This window comes from Cygnus olor, chromosome 3 (assembly GCF_009769625.2).
Source record: "Cygnus olor isolate bCygOlo1 chromosome 3, bCygOlo1.pri.v2, whole genome shotgun sequence".
Taxonomy (NCBI): domain Eukaryota; kingdom Metazoa; phylum Chordata; class Aves; order Anseriformes; family Anatidae; genus Cygnus; species Cygnus olor.
The window spans coordinates 31,630,208-31,652,966 of NC_049171.1; the positions used below are offsets into that span (position 1 = coordinate 31,630,208).

At 43.8% G+C, this 22,759-nt stretch overlaps 2 protein-coding genes across 3 annotated transcripts in view; one reads left to right on the forward strand and one right to left on the reverse strand.

Moving 5' to 3' along the window:
* SMAP1 (small ArfGAP 1) overlaps positions 1-1,046 on the forward strand; it is a 92,743-nt gene extending 91,697 nt beyond the window's left edge. For both annotated transcript variants that reach the window (XM_040553529.1, XM_040553528.1), the window contains one exon: positions 63-1,046. In XM_040553529.1, coding sequence (XP_040409463.1) covers positions 63-197 — 135 coding nt within the window. In that variant the 3' untranslated portion in view covers positions 198-1,046. The remainder of the gene's footprint in view (positions 1-62) is intronic.
* A 20-nt stretch (positions 1,047-1,066) lies between these two features.
* On the reverse strand, positions 1,067-22,370 carry B3GAT2 (beta-1,3-glucuronyltransferase 2). Its single transcript, XM_040553531.1, has 4 exons — positions 21,704-22,370; positions 9,705-9,849; positions 1,720-1,868; positions 1,067-1,644 (listed from the first exon to the last, which is right to left on the reverse strand). Exons 1-4 carry the CDS (start codon positions 22,223-22,225, stop codon positions 1,558-1,560), a joined length of 903 nt encoding a protein of 300 aa, XP_040409465.1. The 5' UTR covers positions 22,226-22,370; the 3' UTR covers positions 1,067-1,557.
* Positions 22,371-22,759: the final 389 nt, after the last annotated feature.

A 22,759-nucleotide genomic window follows, 5' to 3' on the forward strand; every position in this document is an offset into this window, starting at 1 on the left:
TTTGGCTAATAGTGTGTTGTTTCTGAGCACCAGTGCTAACAAGACTTGTGTATGCTTCACAGATGAATCAGCAAATGGCCGGAATGAATCTCAGTAGTTCCAGCAACGTGATGGGCTTTGGCCAGCCCCCCAGCACAGTGGCAGGATGGACTGGAAGCTCCTCTGGTCAGACTCTGAGCACACAACTGTGGAAATGAAAGTTGCAATAGAAGTTTCCTCCAGAACAGCCACCTAACATTCCTTGTTCAAATGCATTTACTTTTGCTGTTCTCTCCATGTACATATTCTTTTTCTTTTTCCCAAGCTGTTCAGATTAAGAATATAACTGACTGACCGTGGTCTATATTGATTTAAATTTGATGTAGTGAAAAGCAGATCAAGAATACATTTATATATCATTGGCAGCGTTTTCATACAATGCATATGATTTCATAGACCATGTATTTAAGAAGCTGCTTAACCACATACTGATTTTTTTCCCTCAAAATTCTAGATCAAATGTTTGCATATAAGGGATGTAGCTATCATGTTAGTAATATCCAAAAATATAAACCCTGACCCCACCCCCCAAAAAAAAATTACCCAGTAATCCTGTAGAAGGTACTGTATGAACAACTGTTTAATCATATATAAATAGAATGTAAATGTATCACTGAGCAATGTTTTCTAGTGTATCAAAGAAATTTTGTTTCATCATACATTTCACTGTGATGTTATTATGGTGTGCATAACAGGGAATATGGTTATTGAAAGAAAGATAAACCTGGATGTAACTGTAGTTCTACAAATTAATAGTTTATTCTTTTAAAAAATGAGCATTTGATCCATTTGAGTTTCCTGTGATAAAGTACCCAATCTGGCTCACGAGGCATGTACACAGTATTAATGCTGAGAACTAGTGGCACAACATGTATACAAGGTAACTCAATGTGAACAGATATATTTTTCCTCACAGTGATCCAGGTTTATGACAGTGATTGTGTTTACATTTTATGGTGCCTCGTAATGATAAAATGTTATTTCCCTATATTAAAAGGATAAATCCATAAATGATTGTGGGTTTTTATTTCATCATTGTATGACCTACTTGACAGCTATTTCTTCCAGAAGTCTGCTTTTAATGAAGAAAAAACATGTTCAATTTGGAGCATCTATTTATGCAAATATTTAGATCAACTGTTCATGATTTAAAATCAGTTTATAATTACACCATTAAGCTGGATAAATACAAAAACTATGTACATACATGATGATTTTGAAAATATTCCATTGCAGTCATGTTTCTCTTGCTTGTTTTTACTATGTGGAAACAGCCTTAAAATAAAGGTAAGTGTCAGTTTATTAAGACGAGTTCAGAAATGCATGCAAACAAGTTAGAACAAAGCACACCCATTTGATTTGCTTATTAGAGTATCTGACAACTTTCTTTTTGTTTCCACAGAAGTCCATCAGGTGACTGTTAAGAGATCTCACACACGTAGACTGTTGTAACTGGCTGATTGCGAACACCTTCTGACACATCCGTTGTACTGTACCTCCTCTATAACTGTCTCCAGTTCATACCTCGATATTGACTGTGTCCAGATGGTATTTTGGCTCATTAGCTAGATTGACTTTTTCTGTTCGTGTGTGCCATACAAGGACCTATAAAACAACATTTGCATTAGTACAGCCTTCTCCAAAGAAAATACAAGAGCTTCTTAGTAAGGAAATTAGTACCTTTGTGCAGTTGTTTGCTTTTGGTTCCAGTTCCTCCACTGTAGTTATCTGTTTCAGAAAATCCGATTCTTGCATTCCCGGCTGAGAACCACGACGCTTGAATACAGCTTTTGGATGTGACAGAATCACTTGAAGACTCACAGCAAACCCTTCAAGAAAAAAAAAAAAAGGGTTAAGAAACCCTTTAAGGTTTTACATTTTGTGCGGATTACACTTAAGCCTAGAAATCTCCATGTTCCTTTTAAAAACATGTAAATTTGATTATATGGGTAGACAATATTTAGTAGTTTTGTACATCCCACGTTGTTTTGTTTTGCCCTGGAGATGCACTCAGATTTTTTTTTAATTGCACTGTATTTTCAACACGTTTAATCAGTTTCCTGTAATGAAGAGAATGTTTTTTGCCTGAAAAGTCAGCTGTTGCTAAGATGTTGGACTATCTTCCCTTTCTACTCCTAGTTAAGAAAATAAAACTGAATTTTAACTAAAATAAAATGTATGACATTCACACTGAACAAACACTTCTAGGTTTAAAGGTGAGAGTCAGAAAAAAAAGTTACGTAACTGATGACTGTTGTCTTTAGAGATTTTTTACCTTGTTGATGAGACACATCATTTATAAGCAGTCACCTGCAAGACAATCTGTAGCTGATCTGTGCATTGCACAAAGAATTTCATCAGTGGGCATACCTCTGTTGGCAATGCATTCCCCCTAATAACATACATTAGGCCCCTCAAAGGGAGATAACAAACCAGGAAATCAGAAGTTTGAACAAACTCACCCTTTCTGAAGCAGAAAGGTTAGTCTTCCCATTTGCTGTTATTTACAGAAATGTAGTGTTTTCATTCAGTAAGGTTCAGTCATACGTGTACTTCAAGTATGACTCAAAACTGTTCTGATACACTTGTGAAGAAAAAATACATTTGCAATGCCTTATGTCTAATAGCCAAGACTACCAAATAAATAAATGCTTTTCAGTCAGTTCTGAGTGGTGCCAGCTGCCCCTTTGTAAGAGAAGCTGCTGTCCCTTTACAACAGTTTTGACATCTGATTTGGAAAACTGTGAGCATGTTAAAGACAATGTTAAGATTTTTCTCATTAAAAAAGAGTATAATTTTCTCTAATGGAATATAAGTCTGTCTCCTTTTTTACTAGAACTGTCTTGCCGCTGTATTTTCCTTGAAACTACCTGGGTCTTTTATGGGAGTCTTTTAAAGAAGAAAATAAAAGGAAGTAGTTAATACATCATATGCAAAGAAAGCGTGTTGAAACCACTTTTACCTTACAGTACAGTAAGACTCCAGAAAGTGATTTTTTTTCTTTGAAATAAAGAATTGCCCTGGTTCAGTTCAGTATTTTTGGTTAGGTTTTCTTCTAAATTAGAACAAGCAATTAAAATTTTTGGTGTAACTGGACTTCACTGTGGTTGACAGTTTGGGCACAAAACCATATTGTTTGCTCTGCAAGGTAAGTCTTTGCTGGAGCCCTGATCAGCTGTAGGAGCTGCTGTTTCCTTTTAAAACGCTATAAGATTTAAGCTCGTCATCCGTGAAGAAGAAAATGAAGTAAACACCAAAATTAGTACAGTGTCCTAGATTTTAAGAGTGGTGAAGGCATCCATCCTAGGTAGAAAAGAAACACATTTTCTAGCATTTCTTTGCATGTCTCACATAACTTGGTCCCTGGTTCCCCATAGTCCATGCTTATCAATACAAGAATTTCTTCTAGGGTCTCTTGGTGCAAACCTGCTCCTGTGTTGAGAAACGGAGTCAGGTCTAAGGATGAATTTCTCCTATGCACGTCTCTTCAACAGTGCTGTGCCCCCCCGCACATAACACATAGCCTTGGTACCGCGTTACTGCAAACCACCCTTCTAGAGTGCTGTCAAAAATCCCCCGTGTTTTCAGACATGAAATTAAGTCAGATTATTAAACTGTTGTACACAGTAAGGACATAGACTGCTGTGCACTGACTGGCCTGAGGCTTGGTTTCGTGATCAGTGGTCATGCATTCTGTGTGTATCTTAAGAGACTGAGTAAGCAGCAACTTGAAAATAATTCAGGGAGACTTATCTCCCAGCTCTGCAGTTCTTCAGCTCTGCTGTATAACTGCTTTAATTTCATGTGACATATTTCTGTAGATAAGACTTCCAGCGGACTTGGAAAACATTTTCTAGTGCCAACTTTTGGTTGGCTTTATCACAGATCATTCTGGCATCAAGAAGAGATAGATGGCTGAGGTTTTGGCCACACTGGCACTAGTTACTCCCCTTGGTAGCTAATGATCCCATGATAGTTGATGAAGAGCCACTCTTGTGTCTGAATTCTATCCGCACCAAGGAATTACATGGAATTAATGTCTCCAGTGTAGCGTAACTGAGCAGCACTACACTCACAAGGTCATACTGAACTTAATCACTTAAAATACCATGGGACAATTTCATAGACAAAGTGTAAAGGGGCATTTTGTTTGTTTAGTGCAAGGCTGTAACCGAACTCTAATTGGCTGAATATCCACCTGGATACGAATGAATTTGTTGGAAGATGAGACCTCTGGAAAACATGACAAAAACTGCATCTGTGCTTCTTTCTATGGAACCGATCTGTTAATTCACACCTTGACTTGTCTTGGATCAACAGTTTCTGTTCGGTGATAAACATTTTTCTTCACCCAGTTAGACAGCCTTTGAGGATTTAGTTGCCACAATAAATGCCTCTGCCTCCTGAAGGCTCTAGATAGGATACTAGCTGAAGGCAAGCTAGAGACTGAGCATCTTTATCACTTCCAGAGTGATAATGTGATAAATGTTTAGCATTTTAGCATGTTTAGCTCAGTGCTGGTGTTGACACAGATACACTGGTTTCCACACAGTTTGAGGTACTACCTTTGATTTGTTAAACATGTCCTGACTTGGGATCTGCTTCCTTCTTCTCCCTGTGATGTAAAATTTGGGTTCAATATTTTAAAAATATATATTGTTTGTAGTTCAGAACAGAGAAACGTTCTAACAATTCATTCACCTGAAAGGGGTTCTCCATTTTAAACTGAGCAACCTGTAAAACAGTTGTTACGTATTTGATGGCGGGGTTGGGGGCTCTGAGTTTGTTTGCTGTAGCCACTCAGTTTTTTTGTTGTTTGTACTTTGTCTTGCAGCAGCAGCTCTATCAGATTCAGATGCAATGCACCATGTTTTGCAGTGTCTTTAACAGGCTGGCTTTTTTTCTCAGGAGAATCGTGAGAAAGATGAGATGTATTAAAGCTCTCACATCACCACAGAACCCAGGAAACAGGTGGTTGCTCAGGCCCTAGCAGAGGGACTTGGAGCACAATGAATGACTCAAAATCTGCCTGCCCAGTGAATCACAGGTATAGATTAATCTGTATGACTGAAGCAGCTGCTGGAATGCTAATGTAAAGCATGCATCTGTTTTCCTTGAACAGTCTTGACATTGCGAGATTCATGATCTAACTTGTTCTCATGGGTGGTGAAAAACTCTTGCACTGGAAACAAGCTGTAAGTAAATCGATAACAGTGTCACTTACAGAAGATTTAGAATCAGGTCTATAATAAACAACACAGTGCACTCACTTCAGCTGCCCAGGTGGCTACTGATAACTTAAAAATAGTTTGTGGTGGTTTGTTTTTTTGGGGGGAGGCACAGGGAGGGATTTTTTAAATTCCCCCAAAGCCTCAAAGTGTTCTTGTTGCAGCTTGTGTTCTTTTAGATATCAAAGTGTAATGACGTACTAGAGTTGATACTTGAATCAGGCTTTCTAGGTCCAGAGAAATTCCAGTTCGTCCTTGTAGACAGCGTAAGTATTTGTGGAGCCTGACGTTAGGACAACCACAGGTAGACCAAATCTTCAACAGAAATTATCTGGCAATATACAGGAATAGTGTTCTAGCCAAACCAAAAGCAGCTATTGCTTGAAGTTACTATTTTACCATCCATTCAGACCAAACTGCCTAAAAAGATGTGAAAAATGATCCCATACTTCAACGTATGATTCTTTTCTTCTGTGGGGTAGGGATGGCCTCTACTAGCACTCAACAGGTGTGCGTCCTTCCACGGATAAAAGCCGTGACAGCAGGCAAGGCGGTGAAATAAGGAACGGCGTTCGAGACCTCCTCAGGTAGTTTTACATCAAGGCAACCAACTACTGGAGTTTCACCTCCTTCGCTCCCCTGAAAAGGGGAGTGAGATGGGTCTGTCACATCATTTTTCTGCCAACCTATTACAAAAAGTGCCTCAGCTAGAGTCACCAGAAGCAAAGATGCTTCACAGCTTTCACAGTCAAATTCTGTTCAGTCTGTGACAGAAATACTAATGAAAAAAGGTGTCTGTCTTGCAGTAAATTTTGCTTAGATTAAGATGAAACCTGACTTGAGTGACAACGCATTTCCATACTTCCTAGTTCCTAACATGATAGTATATCTTTTTTTTTTAAACCTAGTTTTCCTCAGTTCATGTTTAACCTATATTTTAATAGCACTTTTAAAGCCTTAGGACTGCGTGTTTGAAAAGACAGTATGTTTCCTTTCCTACCCTCTGGGTAGTGTTTGTCTGTATCTGGAGCAAGATTTTCTTAATTTCATTCTTTGTGTACAAGAGCCCAACGTCTGTAACTTTCATGTCATGGATATAGAATTTTGCTCAGCTTTGTTTAATAAAATATCATCATAGTCTAGGTAAAAGTACAAACAATATTTATTGCAGAATCCAGTAAAGTACTGTTTTCACTGAGAACTACAAAGCCAACTCTTCAACAGTTCTAGGTAATACACGTTTCTAAAGTAATAAGCACAGGTTGAATTTCAGCCAATGGTAAATACGTTTTACCATTCTTGTGAAACCAAATAGGTAAAATTTACTTTAGAAGGTGAAAATTAATTTTGGCTTGTGCTACCACACTGCTCTCCCTACTTAAATCTTTTCCATAGCCAGTTCTGCAAACATGGAAATACAGCCCTGGCACACAGGCTTTAGCAAGAAGACCACTTCTAACTGTGGAAAAAGAGGGATGCTTACTGTACCACAGAACCCTGCGGTTGAGTCCAGGGGCTCTCAGGAGGCGAGAGAGCAAACAGCAGCTCCTTTCTTTTCCCTCCTCAGCCCTGCTCTCCCCTGCTTCTAATGGACAGAGCAAAGAGGGGAAAAAAAAACATATTCTTCCCCTGCCCCAGCCTTTTTTTGAATGCACACTTATCTATCTTCCAAGTAACCTGTGCTTCTTCTCCTTATTTTCCTTGAACTCATACTCTCTTTTCTCACACTCCCTTTTCTCTAACAGCCAAATGCTCTCCCATGTGTTTGCAGTCATTTCTTACCCCTTTTTCCTGCTAACTCAGACTCACTGTCCCATTTTGCTTACAACACCCAATTCTCTTTCCCTTTTCTTCCCTTATGATAAGGAAGTCTGTCAAACTCTAGAAAGCATCTACCGTTAAAACTGAGGCAGTACTTTAAAAACACCAGAACTAATTTTTATGCTCTGTTGGTTGCCAGACAATAAGGAGCACAGGAAACAGCTACTCTGCTTTCTGAATGCAATTTAGCACCGGGGAATAACAGTGTCAACCACAAACTTCTCCAAAGAAATCAATGTTCACTTAACAGATAAAATGTGACTGCCACATGTGAGGACATTTCAAAGAAGAAACTAGAAGTTGGCCAGCTAGGGTCTTTAGCTGATCCCAATGAAATCAGCAGTACCTGTCTCCACTTGTGGTAGATTTGAGTTTGGCCCTATATCTTAAAGTCGAGAATAAGAAGTTTGTGTACTTAAGCACAAGGATGCACTTAACTGAACAGCCACAAATTAAATCGGTGACCTTTTGAACAGCCATCCTTTTCATACCAAGCCTCCTGATCAAATCCTTGTGAAAATCACTAAGAAAATATGGTTCTATAAAAGAACAGAGCCCCTTATCATTACCTTGGGAGTCAGAACATTAATTAGAAACAGCTATAGACAGCTGGACAGCTTAACTTACACACTATTTATTTTTTATTCCTGATCTTCCCTACGTGCAGTATATGAAATAACCTTAGTTGCTTACATAGTTGGTGCCAGTGGAAGGAGGAATTCCAGTGATGCAATCAGCATGCACTTCAGTTTACTAGCAAGTCCTCTAAGTCCCCAAAGGTACAGAGGTGTGCTAGGGGTGACAAGGCTGGAAAACATGTTCACGCACATCCTGTACACCACACCTGTTCAGACACCTTTTAAGTTCTGAATTCACAGCTTCTGTTCTGATTGTGCCCTTCCACCGTGTTCCTGAGGGGAATGAAGATGCAAACTTAACATACATATTTACCTGACTACATAACATCCATTTCCCTCTTTACTGAAATAATGGTATTTAAAACATTTTTTTTCTGATTTTTCTGTTTTGGTTTTTTTTTGAAGAAAAATGGAAGTTCTTTCACAAAGTAATACCTCCTTTTTGGTGATTCTGCAATAATTTCCTGTACTCTCAGCCCTTGTACCTGTTTCTGTAACTCTCTCTTCCATGACTTCTGTAGTCATGTCAGAGCAGGTCATGCTCCTAATGGAGCTGCTTTTCCCTCATGCCAGTGTTTCAGCCAGCTACTGCAAACTGTAAGCAAAGATGACATGAACTTTCCATGCATCTCTTCATATCAGGGTTAGACTCCCTTGGCTAATGTCGTGTAATGGCTTTTTGCCTGCTGCTAATGAATTATGAACCATGCTATCATCCTTACAATGCCCAAGAGCAACCAATTCTACAACATAGTATCTGTATGTATCTATATATCCACAGGCAGAGACCATTCTTAAAGCCTGGAGCTGAGCCAGGCTGCAGGCATTTTGGGATTGACATACCTAGATCTCCCCCCGAGGAATGCCTCCACCTAGAGGCTTTAAAATTTTTCATGCCAGGTGGTATTAGTAACCTGGAAGGTTTCTACAGTGCAGACAAATTCACCTGTTGATACTTCTGCTACTACTTAGTTCTCCTAGTGCAATTTTTAACCAACTGTACTGTAAATACTGCACATATTTGTCATCAAACACTTCAATCCATATAAAAACAGTCTGTTGAGATGAGAAAGCACTGTCCCTTTCCCACTCCTGAAGCATAAAGGTTTTAAGAAAATTGAAAATTGCTGGCTATTTCTATCCCATTCTTGCCCTTGTATCCCTACTTTTCCCCTCCCTCTGCACCGTGAATACAGAATATGCTTAAGTGCAAATACCGTATCATTCTGGGAAACCAGCTGCTGCTACATCAGCAATCAGAATTCGGGACCGTGATGATTCATGTGACAGTTGTGAGTATATAAAAAAGAGTGTCTAAGCATGGACTGGCAGCAAGACAGAGCTCTGTGGTATGCTAACTTCATACCAGAAGACTGAGTAGATCAATTCTGAAGCTTTTCTGCCTTCATCTGTTAGGCTATAGCTGACAGTGATTTTTTTTCCCCCTTCAGCACACCATTTCATACTATATCCATCTACAGTTATCACCATCATTCCAAATAGCCAATAAAAAATGAATTATATCATGATAAAGTAGCATTTTACAATATGGGGTCTAAGAAGGGTCTCCATTTATACTGACTGCTGTAGATTGATGACACAAGGAAAGGGAGGTGTTCCTTGCAAAAATTAACTCGTTAATTTAAAAAAAAAATTAACAGCTTAACTTACAATTAACTTGTAAATCGTACTTGTAATTGTTTCAGACAATTTATACAACGTAACTGCCAAGTTGCCACATAAAATTAAAAGCAAGTGAAAGTAAGTTCAGCTATCACTACGAAGCAACTTAATTAAACGAGATGTGCAAGCTAAGACTTCCAGGATATTTAATGCTAAAGGGCTACGTACAGCGGCTACACTTCAGAAATTTTAACAGCTGCTTACCTCGAGACATCTGTTTCTGTCCCACTCACAGAAAATGTAGGTCTAGGTGTTACGAGAAACATGTTCATACGCCATGAAGCTTGGTGCTTACCTGCCATGTCAATAGCAAACGGCCTGTCAGCTCTCCAGCCAGTATACCAGCCGACGACTTTGCCGTTTTCCACGACGGGGCGCTCATACCGCCGTCCTCCCACAAGTCCCACGGGCCACACCGACACTTTGCGGGTCGTACGCATCTGCAAGAGGCAGATGCAGCGTGACTTTGTGCATGTTTTTTTTCTTAGTAAGCTTTTTTATAAGTGTTGGTGGAAAGCCTACACATTAATGGTCAATACTAGGTACTTACGAGGAATTCTAGCTTACAGGTGTCAGCCCAACAGAGTAAGCATTTGGAAGCTGCATAGGCCCACTCATTTTCTGTGAAATCTCCAGCGCCCTAGCTAGTAGGCACCTCCTTTCTACTGGAAATATCTGATTCAAGTTATTTTTAAAACAAAAAATTTTAAAGCTGTGAAAAAACACTACTCGCTTTCTTGTTTGTTTGGGTTTTTCAAGGTGCATTAGATCTTTGTTACAGGCAAAACTACAGCATTCTCTCAGTAGGCGTATTTCTATAGATCTCTTATCAATTCTGAGAGAGATCCCGGTGAGATTATAGGAATGATTAACAAATACGCATTTCATTAAGACATGTACAATGTACAATTAGAGACTATTAGCAAGTACACAGAGTACAAGATACTGTGACACACAACCCTTCCCCTACCCACAACATACCAGATTTGGACAAAAGATGCAGATTAGATCTATTAAAGGGTCACAAATAAACAAACAAATAAATAAATAAACAAGTTTTGGGGCTATTCCTTTTAACATTTACATTTCCTCTCAAAAAGAGCTGTTAAGTTTCTGAGAAGGACAGAAAGCAGGTTGGGCAGTGTGCAAGTTTGTTGTCAGTAATGGAAGTTTTTCCCCGGTGTAACCAAATGTAATTCTGGAAATGCAGTCCTCATCTATCCTAGAAGAAACTATAGGTACTGGAAGATCACTCTTTCGTTAGCAACAGGCATGTTGGACTGGGATTCTTCTGTTCACAGGCTAGAAGACCACTACCTGCAGAAAACAGAAGACGATCCCCGCGGCCCTGCTCCCCACAGGAAAATGGCCACCACTGCGGCCTGAGGACTTGAGAAGCCGAGCACAGAACTGACAACGCGGACACAACTCGCGTTGTTTTACCATGCTAGTTCAAACGCCACTGATTTAACTACCGTGCTTAAATATGGCCTTATTTAAGCAAGCAGGAAACTATTCCAGTGTGACATGGGTTTAATTCGATCAATTTTTAAAACAACCTCATCTTCTAGTGTAGTTGAGGCCTATTCCTTAGGGAAAGGTTATCCCTTTCTCCTTCCAAGCACTCATCTTAGCAAGAAAAGCACATGAAATTTTACTTATTTGTAACTGCACTCCCCTATCGATAGATGTTCAAGTAAAAGACAACCTTGGTTAAATATTAAACACTTCCCTCTCTTTCTGTCAAGGTGAAAGATTTATCATATGTATCATCTACACTCCCACGAGATCCGCTAGAAAAAACAAAGAGAGCACTTCACTCTTGTTGGCATTTCTACACTAGAAGCATTAGCAGAGCTTTTAAAGAGAATATAGGGAATGCATAAAATACATATTTAAAAATCCAGATATGTATGTGCACACAGAGGAGAGGTGTACACCTCCTCTCCTTCCGATTCTTTGTGCACCTTTAATGTCCGAACTATTGGCTATTTCAGTGCCAGTAAGAGACTGCAATGAATGTCTCTACAGGTTACTGTTAAAGGTGTTTGCCTTTAACTGTTCTGCCTGCTTAAGATATTTTTTCCTGCCTCTCCCACTCATCCATTCAGAAAAAACAGAATTAGCAATTAACTATTCAGATATGGAAATCAGTCAAACCTTCTCATGAAGCTCTTTTAGCTCTGGTTTTAATGATACATCCCATTTGCTAGTTTTTCTAACAGCATATTGGCATTAATATCCAAGCACATGGGATATGGACACAGAGCATGATCCTCTCGGGCTTGTCTACACGTGCAAGTCTGCAGTAGGTTTCCAAGGGCACGATTGAGCCGTGCACCCACCTATGGCACACGTCCTCTACCTCCTTTCTATTAGCACCAATACCTTCTTGAGCGCATGGCTGCAGCAACAACTTCTCGGCATCTGGATTTACAACACTTTGACAGCCCTGTGCTAGCCGCCTGCCTGCACCCATGCTGCTCTGCATGGTGAGCATGAACTGCCACAAGGTACGGGCAGGATCCCAGCTGCGCCAGAGCCCTGCCTGCTCTCACTGGAAGCCTTCGGGCAGCTATGTTGCAAAGTGAGCCCGACCACACAGAGCTTCCGGGCAGGGTGAATACTGGCTGCAGCATTTATGCTAACACAGCTAGCCAGATTTTCATCAGTACTTCACCTTACAGTCTGTAGGGAAACCTTGTTACTCGAGAGTGTCCCACTGACCTCCAGAAAGCAGCATGAAATGCCCCAGGAAGGTTTAATTATTATAGTCTTGTGTTCATCTCCATGTCAGTGAGTTAAGTTAGTAATGCCACCATACCTCAGGAGAAAATAGGCACACATTTACAGAGCTCTTCATTTTGTACTCGTGTTAGTTTCTTTGTTCTCACAGGTTACATTTGTGGAGAATGAAGTAAGTGGGTGTCAAGAATACAGCATTCCCTTTAAGTACAAACTGAAAGAGCACATCTAGACCGGTATTTATGCTAATTCTGAAATACCTTACAGCCTCAGGATTTGCTAGGCAGATGGAAGTAGGAATATTTCTTCTAATCTTCTGAGAATAGCATTACTACATTTAACGTACTCACGTGTGTCATGGCTGTATTTATGTACGATGGGAAGAAAGCTGTATTTGGATTAAAAGGTCAGCTTGCAACTGAGATTTGACGCTACCAATCATTAGGACACAAAAAGGTGATTGAAAAACATGTTAATTCTAAATAGCTTTGCTGCTGTGAGTTAAACTACCGCCAAAATCCTATAAATTACAAACAGCTTCGTAAATTACTCTTCTAGCTGTCACTTTTATGTGTGGCAGCACATGCTATCTTAATGTTCACCACTTTTAAGCCCTATTAGTTTACACGAATAAGATTCATCTTTCTTACACATAACTCTCTGAAGGGTAGGCATCTAGTCAATCCTAGTTAAACTTTGCTAGTTAATGAGCAGAGAGATGAACCTGCTGATGTGATTCATCCTGATCAGCTTAGACAACAATCTCAAGATAGGATGAATCTCCTATCTCCTAAAAATGTGTTTTTTTTACCTCTCTTTACTTTTTGATTATTTGAAGGTAGTCAGGACACAGGAGAAGAGTGATGTACTGGATGGGGAAAGACGGGGAAAAGGACACTGCAAGACGGCAGAACAAGCGAAAATGAAGCAGTTGAGAACTAGGAAGGAGTGGGCAAGGAAATGACAGGAGAGAGCAGTAACAACTGACAAAAGAAATCCCAATGAGGTGATGGGAATACAGCAGTAGATATAGTACTAATATAGGAACCACTGAAGAATAACATGTGAAAATGCACAAAACGTAGCTGAGCAATAAAAGAGATAGCGTTAAAAGCATTGCCAAAAATAGCACCGCAGTCAATCAAGAAAAGCTACTTAATGGGATGTGCTGATGGATAGGTAAGATGCCAAGCCAGGAATAAAATAAAAAAGGCCTAGGGGAATGAAGGTAAATGACAAAGAGAAGGAAATATACTTCCTACAGTGAAAAGGCTTCAAGGCAGGAACAACAATTCCTGTGTTTTTGCAGCCTGATGTTGATGTGTTTCTATTTGGATTCAATGTTGACAGCAAAAACAAACCTGGCTGCCACATGCAGTAAGCTTTGTTCTGTTCTCTGTCACTTCAGCCCCTGTGTAGTTTGTGATCTGTACTGGTCAGTCTACAGACTATCATCCAGGCTCACCTGGATGAAACTCCATCCCAGTGAGTTTCAAACAGATCTATATGCAAAATTCCAATTTATTATTACCAAAGACATGATCTAGAGCCTAGAGCTCCTTCACTACAAGTCTTCCAGAAAAAAAAAAAAAATAATAATAATAAAAAAATTATGGGGTAAAGCAAGAGCATAGCCAGGTTCCTTATCAGTTCTCAAGCAGGTGTTGTGCATTACTCTCAGGTCACATAAAGCCAATTTCTACTTCAACAAAACTTACCTGACTGCAGTACAAGCCAGGATAGCTCAGCAGCAACATTGCCATGTTCATTTTCTTAGACATGAAAAGGAGCTCCTTACTTCAGAGGAGGTCCTGTGTCAGAAAATCTGTGCCAGTGGTTTTCTGGTTCAGGGACTGTGAGTGAGGCTTTGGTGACAGTAACTTTAAGAAGCAAGTCTGTTGTCAGTAAACAGGGGTCTATGTCTCCACCAGAAAATGTGTAGGAAGGGTCTACAAATCAAAAAATGTGTCAGTCACTGACCTAGCCTGCCCTGCCCCACAGCTAGATAAATGGTATTTGAACAAGACCTGAAGGATCTATGTCCAGGTGGAGGTCGGTGACAAGTGGTGTCCCTCAGGGGTCTGTCCTGGGATCGGTATTCTTTAATATCTTCACTAGGGACAAAGACAGTGGGTTTGGGTGCACCCTCAGCAAGTTTGAAGATGACACCAAGCTGAGTGGTGCAGTTGATACAAGAGAAGGAAGGGATGCCATCCAAAGGGGTCTGGACAGGCTGGAGAAGTGGGTCCATGTGAACCTAATGAGGTTCAACAAGTCCAAGTGCAAGGTGCTGCACCTGGGACGGGGCAATCCCAGACATGAGGACAGCCTGGGAGAAGAACTCATTGAGAGCAGCCCTGCAGAGAAGGACTTGGGGATTCTGGTGGACAAAAAGCCTGACATGAGCCAGCTGTGTGTGCTTGCAGCCCAGAAGGCCAACTGCGTCCTGGGCTGCCCCAACAGAGGAGTGGCCAGCAGGGGAGGGAGGTGATTGTGCCCCTCTGCTCTGCCTTGTGACGCCCCACCTGGAGTGCTGCATCCAGGGCTGGGGCCCCCAGCACAAGAAAGATGTGGGGCTGTTAGAGCTGGTCCAGAGGAGGGCTTCAAAGATGATCAAGGGGCTGGAGCACCTCTCCTGTGAAGAAAGGCTGAGGGAGCTGGGGTGAGCATCCCCTGGAGAAGAGAAGGCTGCGGGCTGACCTCACTGCAGCCTTTCAGTACTTAAAGGGGACTTATAAAAAAGATGGAGAGTGACGTTTTGCTCAGTCAGATAATGACAGGCCAAGGGGGAATGGTTTTAAACTAAAAGAAGGGAATTTAGATTGATGTTAGGAGGAAATTCTTCACTCAGAGGGTGGTGAGGCCCTGGCACAGGTTGCCCAGAGAAGCTGTGGATGCCCCATCCCTGGAGGTGCTCAAGGCCAGGCTGGATGGGGCCCTGGAAACCTGATCCAGTGGGTGGCATCCCTGCCTATGGCAGGGGGGTTGGAACTGGGTGATCTTTAAGGTCCCTTCCAACCCAAGCCATTCTGTGGTTCTCTGATGTTTGTCTTATCTTTTCTTAAAGACCTCAAACAACAGAAGCTCTACAACCCTCACAGGTAATCTGATTCAGTGCTTCATCATCCTTACCGTTACTTTTTTTCAAATATCTGCCTTAAGCTTTCTTTGCTGATTTTTACGCAATCCACACCACATAGGAAAGATGATAGATTAATTTTCCCTTCTCTCAAGCAACATTTTATGTATTGGATACTATGATTAATGGTTCTAAATCCTCGGGTACAAATGTCAGTACTGCTTCCCTAGGGGAGAAAACTGTACTAAACTACAGCAGTTAGGAGCCAACTTGGGAAGACTTCCAAAAGATTTGTTGTTCATGTTTCTTTTGACTCTTCTACTTACTAATTCTTTTTCTTATCCTACTTTCTGTCATTCCATTCAGCTGTGTTCCTGCATCATGCAAGGCACCCCCCTAAAGAGCCTCCAACCATTCATAATTAATTTGATAGTAATGGCATTAGTGTCACAGGTAAAAAGGAAAAGACTTGTCAAAATGCAGAAATAGACAGTGCTTTGCACCATGTAATCCAGAGTCCCTCACTTAGATAAATCTGCTTCAAATAGCTTTTTTGTCACCGTTTCCTCTCATTTTAAGCTATTTCATTGTTTCTCTACCAGCCTTTTCTCATCCAGCCTTTTTAGCATAGGTATTACACGTCTACGTGCAAGGGGAATTGTCAGTGTGCATTTAAAATCTGTCACGTATTCTTAAGCCATTTATATACCAGGAAGATATTTAATGTGCTGCTAACTCATATTTAGATCTTTTTTATTACGAAGGAAATAACTAATGACAGCCAGCTAATATTTAATTCTGTCTAGGCTACTGAGTGTTATTTTTAAGGCTATAGCAAAAATCTGATTTTCCAACCAGTTCCAAGAGATGCAACAAAAGATCTCCATGTTTTCAGAGAGAACTAGATTAATTTCCACTACTTTTAAATCTTTGCATAAATATATCCATTAAAAGATACACCGAAGTCTACTTTTACATAATTGTCATAACTTGAATACACTTTATTAAGCTATCAAAAGAACACTAACCCTTCCCTTGTTAAATTTGGAATAAATAGTAAATATTCAATTCTTCTCTAGTGTCTTCTCTGAGTTGCTTTCAAACTATGCTACAAAGTAGATCATGGGAAAGCTGAAGCCTAAGTTCAATTTCCCACTGCTCTTTCCCAGAAAAACCCTGTCTAACGTGAAGTCTGCTTGGGGTGGGGGGAGGAATGACTGGAAAAGAGATTTAAAAAAAATATTTAAAACCCTTCACCCTTCTTATGCTAATAGGGAATAACAGTCATGAACAGTCAGAGATTCAGAAATTTTGTCTTCACTTTCATATTTTCCTGACATTTTTTCTTCTGACAAAGCAGACATCAATGTCACTTCTCAATTAAGGTTTAATCCAGAAACTATTCAAATGGTGGGGAGAAGCTCCCATTAGGCTTCTCTGATCACTGCATCAGATCAAAAGTCCCTGGGATGTGGATGGGTTAGTCTACTTTTGGTGCTAATTTAAGCCCACGGATAAAGTAGCAAATTAAAACTGCCATCTCCTACATGTAAACAAACCCCAAACCAATTCAAGTCATTGACAAGGAACACATTACCCTGAAATGTGTATCAAATTAACTTTGATAAGGGCCAACACCTGCATCACACATGCATTTGACAAGACAGCGCGTAACAGAATGGAGGCTGTCCTGCCCTGGCCACACGTCGCAGAAAGCCCCACACCATCACGGAGAGCTCCCTAGAAAGGAAGGAGAACTGTGCATGGCTGAGAGACACGTCCATTGGCCATCCGATGCCTACATGGCACACAATGCCTGCAAGTATTTCTGTTCTGATTTTACTAACGCGGGTATTTTAAGCCACAAACTGGTACCAGCAGTTAAGATATCTGCTACCTTTGTACAAATCCTCTGGGAGAGGGAAGAGCGGGGGCATGAGAAAATGTTTTCAGAGTGATTCACTCTCACAACTCATCCTCTGCTCTGCAGTGCCACTATGGAAATTATCAGTGCCTATTAGCAAATGCATGATCTTTACTATTTTTCCTCTGTTCTTCATGAATCTTCATTCCCATCCGGCTGACTTGAAGACGATCCTGTCTGGGCAATTTAGGCCACTACCTAAGCATTAGCATACTTCCCAAATACTAGAGAATTTTTGTTTTGATTTGGTTTAAATTTCTCCTGTGAAGAGCGACCCAGATGACTGTCCTCTTCATTGATCTGATTCACATCTTTTTTGTGGTTCCACAAATCTTGAATTACCTGTAAAGACTACCTCAAATTCAAGCAAAGGAGATGGAGATCTCTCTCCTCCACCTCCTTCCCTTCTAGCATGACAGGGCATTCTTGTGCAGGCGACAGCTTTGGTAATTTGAATTCTGGTCCCCAACCCAGTGAGCAACCAGACTAAGTGAGCTACTGAATAAAAGGACTTTTTTTCTCCTTAGAAATGACGATTAATGCTTTGCACTGTGTTCTGCAGGTCTGCATTCAGAACACACCTTACGGCATAAGTTCCTCTAAGAAGACCCAGTCTGTGAATCCTCAGCTCACACTCAGACAAGACAGTGGTATGTGCTTGCACACTTTAGGCACCCATCAAACCTTGCTTAGACACCAGTGACCAAAGGGCTAGGGGTGGCAGTGAGGGAGATCATGGTTTTAGATATAAGCTCTTGAATTTCACAGTTACGTGTCCAAGCGCAATACAAGCAAAGGTGACAGATAAAACTTAGGACCCTCTGAAAGTCAATGCATTTCTGAATACAACAACCTCACCTTCTAGCACATTAAAGACCTTTGCTCCTGCTCTTTGTACTCCTTAAGCAGCATGGCTCTCATCCCCAAAGGTTTCAGGGGAGAGTCTGCACAATCAACAGCAGAGTGGATCTCCAGCACTAGTTCATCCCGCTTGCATGTATAACCATCCGTGGACCAAGCAAGCGGTGGCCTTTGGCCAACTACTCAAAATATGGAAAGGGCAGAGAAAACAACTGAGACCCACAAACACACGAAGGATGTGAAGAGGTAAGGGAAGTGGAATTTCAACAACGTCTGCCTTCAGTTTCCAGTGCTCAGGCTGATCTTGTTTAAAAAAAAAAATCCTCTATGAAGGTGGAATGCCAGCCTTATCTAAGATTTTCTTTCTGGAAGTCTAAAAATATAGAACCGGCAGTTGCTAGGCATCAGTCACAATATTACAATAACTTGCATTCAGGAATAAGATGAAGCACAAAGACAACAAACCATAACAGAGTCACTCCAAAAAGAACAGCCTACAGTAAAAAATAGAAGTTATGATGACTCATGTAGGAACATCTGTATAGCCTATCGGATACTGAATTTGGGATTTCAGGCCTCTCAGAAGCTTTGTTAAGAACCCAGGCTGAGGTTCAACTGATAAAAGACATTTTCAGAAAGTGGACTGCTTTTTCTGATGGAGAGATGCAGTTGGACACCTCCAGGCAAACACATCATATCTGAGCAGGGAAAAAAATAAATCAGTTTTGAGGTCTGGATCCCTAAAGAATAAATGACAAAACAATACACCAGACCCAGCAGCACTGAAGTAAAAGCGTGATTTTTCACCTGGGCACCATTATACTCTCAGGCGAAAAGAGCTGGGTATAACTTAAAGAAGCCATGCCTCCACACCCGGAAATATTTCTTGATCATAACCGTAGCCCCACTTAGCTCTCCATATAATTTTACAGCCCCTGAGCCAATTGGTCCTTTCCCCGGAGCCTTTTCAGGAAGATTAGCCTCAGCTGAGCCAGTAAGGAATACAGTACCAGTGGAAAGACACCAGCTATGACTAAACCTGCTCAGACCCCCTCCAGCCTGACTGCGAGGGTGTACTTTACCAGTCAAACACACACGTGCCACTGCATGTCCCACAAAATAAACTACTATAAAAGCACCAGGGGGTTCCAGATTTACTGCAGATGGTGACATTTCCCAGCAAAGCACCACTGTAAGGTTTGTTGTTGTTCTCATTCCCCCCCCACCCACCCTTGATTTCCACAGAGCACATTTTGCCCCGTTCACTCCCTATCAGATGTAACGCACTCACTCCTGTAAGTACCAGATAGGAGGACTTTGGACAGCGATTAGAATTTCCTGGGTAGTTTAGAATTGCCTGGGGCAGCGACTTGCTGGAGGCCACCCAGCCAAGGCAGGTAGGACCAGCAGTCGGAGCTCCTCTCTCCTTGCTCCACGTTTACACTGCTCTCCCAAGTAAGCAGATGAGTTAATCAGACTTTGGGATTAGGCAACTGCACATCTGGAGAATCGCGCCTGGTAAGGTAACCAAGAGCAGGCAGAAAACACCTCCCTCCCAGGCATCTTTACACCACTTCCACGACGGAGTTACTGCTGGATTCCTTCTGCATGCAACATGTTCTGAAGTTGCTCTTTTTGTGCTTGGAGAAGAGAAGCACAGTTTACCCCCGTAAATCAATCAATCCCTGAAGGAGAGAGCAGGATTTACTACAGAGCTGTCAAGCCAGAATCCGTAACCACAGAGAAGTTTTTTTTTTTTTTTTTTTTTAAAACAAGAAATAGAATTTCAAGCAGTGCCTTGACTGAAAACAAAGCTACTAGCTCCCTCCAAATGTAACCTCCCACTTGTCATAAAGGCACATTCAGCCTGCAAATTGCAAATCCTGCCAAGGGACTTCAGTTAACTTGGTCAGGCCGACATGGCATTCCTGGAGTTACTGTCAGCGGCATCCCAGAGACCTGCCCTACACACCGCCCATCGGTGGTGCCAGGAGACAGCCACGGGAGCGTTCAGGGATAGCTGGAGCAGGAGCTCTTCCTCTGCTCCTGCACTGGAGCTTTCCAGCTGCTACCTGTCACAAGGAGAACTCATTCATTCGTAGGATTCAAAACAAACACCTCCTGCACAGCGGCTGAACCCTGGTCAAAGAGAAGCCGTGGGGCTGCATAGCTGCAGGTGTGAGGTTACCACTCCTGCCAGCAGGAGGGAGCACAGGTTGCCTGCTCTGCTGGTAATGTCTAAGGTTAGCCCTTCAGACATTCATTCCTTTGCCTTCATGTATTCTATGGCCGAGAGATCACTTGTACCTTTCCATTTCATCATCCACACCAATTAGAACAACAGTACAGGGAATAATAAAAGAATAAATCTGACATGCACACCAGTAGCCATGGGCCACTCAAGTGACATGCCTGCAATACTGTTCCTTTAGTTTGCCCTAAACATTTGCACTCCAAAGAAAGCAGAGATTCACCTCCAGGTATTTTCTCTCACACTACTTGTGGTGTGAAAGAGCATTTTCTGTATCGATTTACAGAGTCCCTTAGAAAGAATGAGGTTAGTTTCACATCTCCGAGTAGCGACGGGCACTCCCATCCCACCGAAGATCAGTATGTGGAATTATTCTGCATCATAACACCCCAAGCACAGCCGTGAGATTTTAAGGAAATCAATCACAGCAAGGGCTTAGCCCCCAGGCACAGGTCCCCCGATTAGCAGCTTCGATGCCGAATGCCAAACTGGAAAAGGAACTAGGGCACCTCTGCTCAACGGGACCTCGTACCTGTCAACACGCAGAAAGTGGAAGCGGATGCGCTACAAATCTAAACACAAGCCAACATAAGCATTTCTAAAATAACCCGCTCTGGGGAATTTCACGTGCTTCACATTTCTGCGTATCACGATCCTCTTAGCCTACCAAGAGGAAAACATCTGAGGGAGCACGATGCCTGTGAAGTGCAGAATGGGGGTGCACGCTGCTCTACACCGCACCGCCTGCCAGTGAAAGGCAAGGGTCAGGATTCGTCCCGAGCCCTTGACGTTCCCCACCTGCCTGCCAGTCTCCTGTCCTGTCCCCTTCCCATGCCATCCTGCCAAGGTTACTCTCCAAACTGTCACAGGAGATGCAAGTAACGATTCTTCTGCTGCTTTACATCCATTAATTATTATTAAGCATCCCTCCTTCCTGCCAGGGGAAATGAGACAGAAAGCCGGATAACCTCCCCCAAATCCTTGCCAGTTCCCACCGAGAAGGAGCAAAGCCCTTCACCGGGGGGCTGAAAACGTGTCCCTTTATGAAAGAGCCTGCCGAAGGGCTGGTTAGTCCTCCTGGTGACAGCCTGCTGCTGCTTTAAGGGGCTGCTTTTAGGGGCTGCTTTTAGGGGCGGGAGGCTCGGGGAAGTCGGGGCGGCAGGGGACGGCCCCGGAGGACGGACGGGGCAGCTCGGTGCCTGGCCCTGGAGGAGCTCCTTCACTCCAGGCAGCGAGAGCACAGCCTGAAGGAACCGAAACTTGTCTGGAGGAGGAGAAAACACCTCCGCAAGTTCTCGGGGTGCCCCAAAACACCGTGGCAGCGCGGGGCGTCGGGGCGCTGCCGTGCGGGATGGGGCTTGGGGTGGGGGGGGGGACGGGGAGATTTTGGGACGGACGCTGCCCGAGGGGAGCCCTCCCCGCCGCCCCACGCACCTCGTGGAAGAGCTCCAGGCTGTAGGTGTTGTCGTCGTCGGCGAAGAAGAGCACTCCGGGCTGCGGGGGGGGCAGGTGCTGGTGCCGCTGCCGCAGCCAGGCCAGGCCGGCGTTTCGCTGCTCGGTGGCCCGGGGCAGCCCTGGCCTCTTGTAGCGCCGGGGCGTGGGGACGTGCAGGTGGGTGCAGGGCAGCCCGGCCGCCGCCACGAAGCGGCTCACCAGCTCGCTGCGGGCCGCCGCGTCCTCCACCAGGATCCAGTGGAGCCGCGACACCTGCCGGAGGGTGTTGGCCAGCCGGGTCAGCTCGGCCTTCTGCACCGGGCGGCTGTAGGTGGGCGTGATGGCGTAGATGGTGGGCAGCGCCGCCTCGGGGCCGCGCACGCGGGACCCCCCCCCGCCATCACCCCCGGCTCCGGCCCGCGGGGGCAGCGGCGGGCGGCTGCTGTCGATGTCCAGCACGATGATGACCACGAGCACCCAGGGCAGCAGCAGGAGGAAGCGGCCGAAGAGCAGGGACTTCATGCTGCAGCCCCCCCGCCCCTCCCGCCCCCCCCCCCCTCAGCGCCGCCCCATGGACGGCAGCGGGGGCGCTAAGCGCATGGCCGCCCCCCGACCCACCGCTCAACGCCCCGAGGGGCTCGGGGGGTCGCCGGTGCCCCCCCTGGTGCCCCCCGGTACCCCGCTGTGCCCCCCGGTATCCCCCCGATGCCCCTCGAAGCCCCCCGGAGCCCCCCCGGTGCCCCCCGACGGGGGCAGCAGCGCGGCCCCGCCGCCGCCGCCCCTCTACCAGCGCCCTTCCTCCTCCTCCTCCTCCTCCCTCAGCATCGCCGCGGCGCCGGGGGGCTCCGGGGAGCGAGGCTGCTCCTCAGCCGCTTCCCCGGGCGGCTCTGGTGGGGCGGGGAGGCGGCGGGGAGGCAGCGGAGGGAGGGTCCCCGCGGGCGGCTCCGGGGGGGCTCCCGCCCCGCTCCGCCCCGCTCCGCTCCGCCGGCCTCCCCCCGGGCTCCGAGGCGGGGCACCGGGCGCCCTCGGGGGGCTGAGGCTGCCCCCGGACCTTCC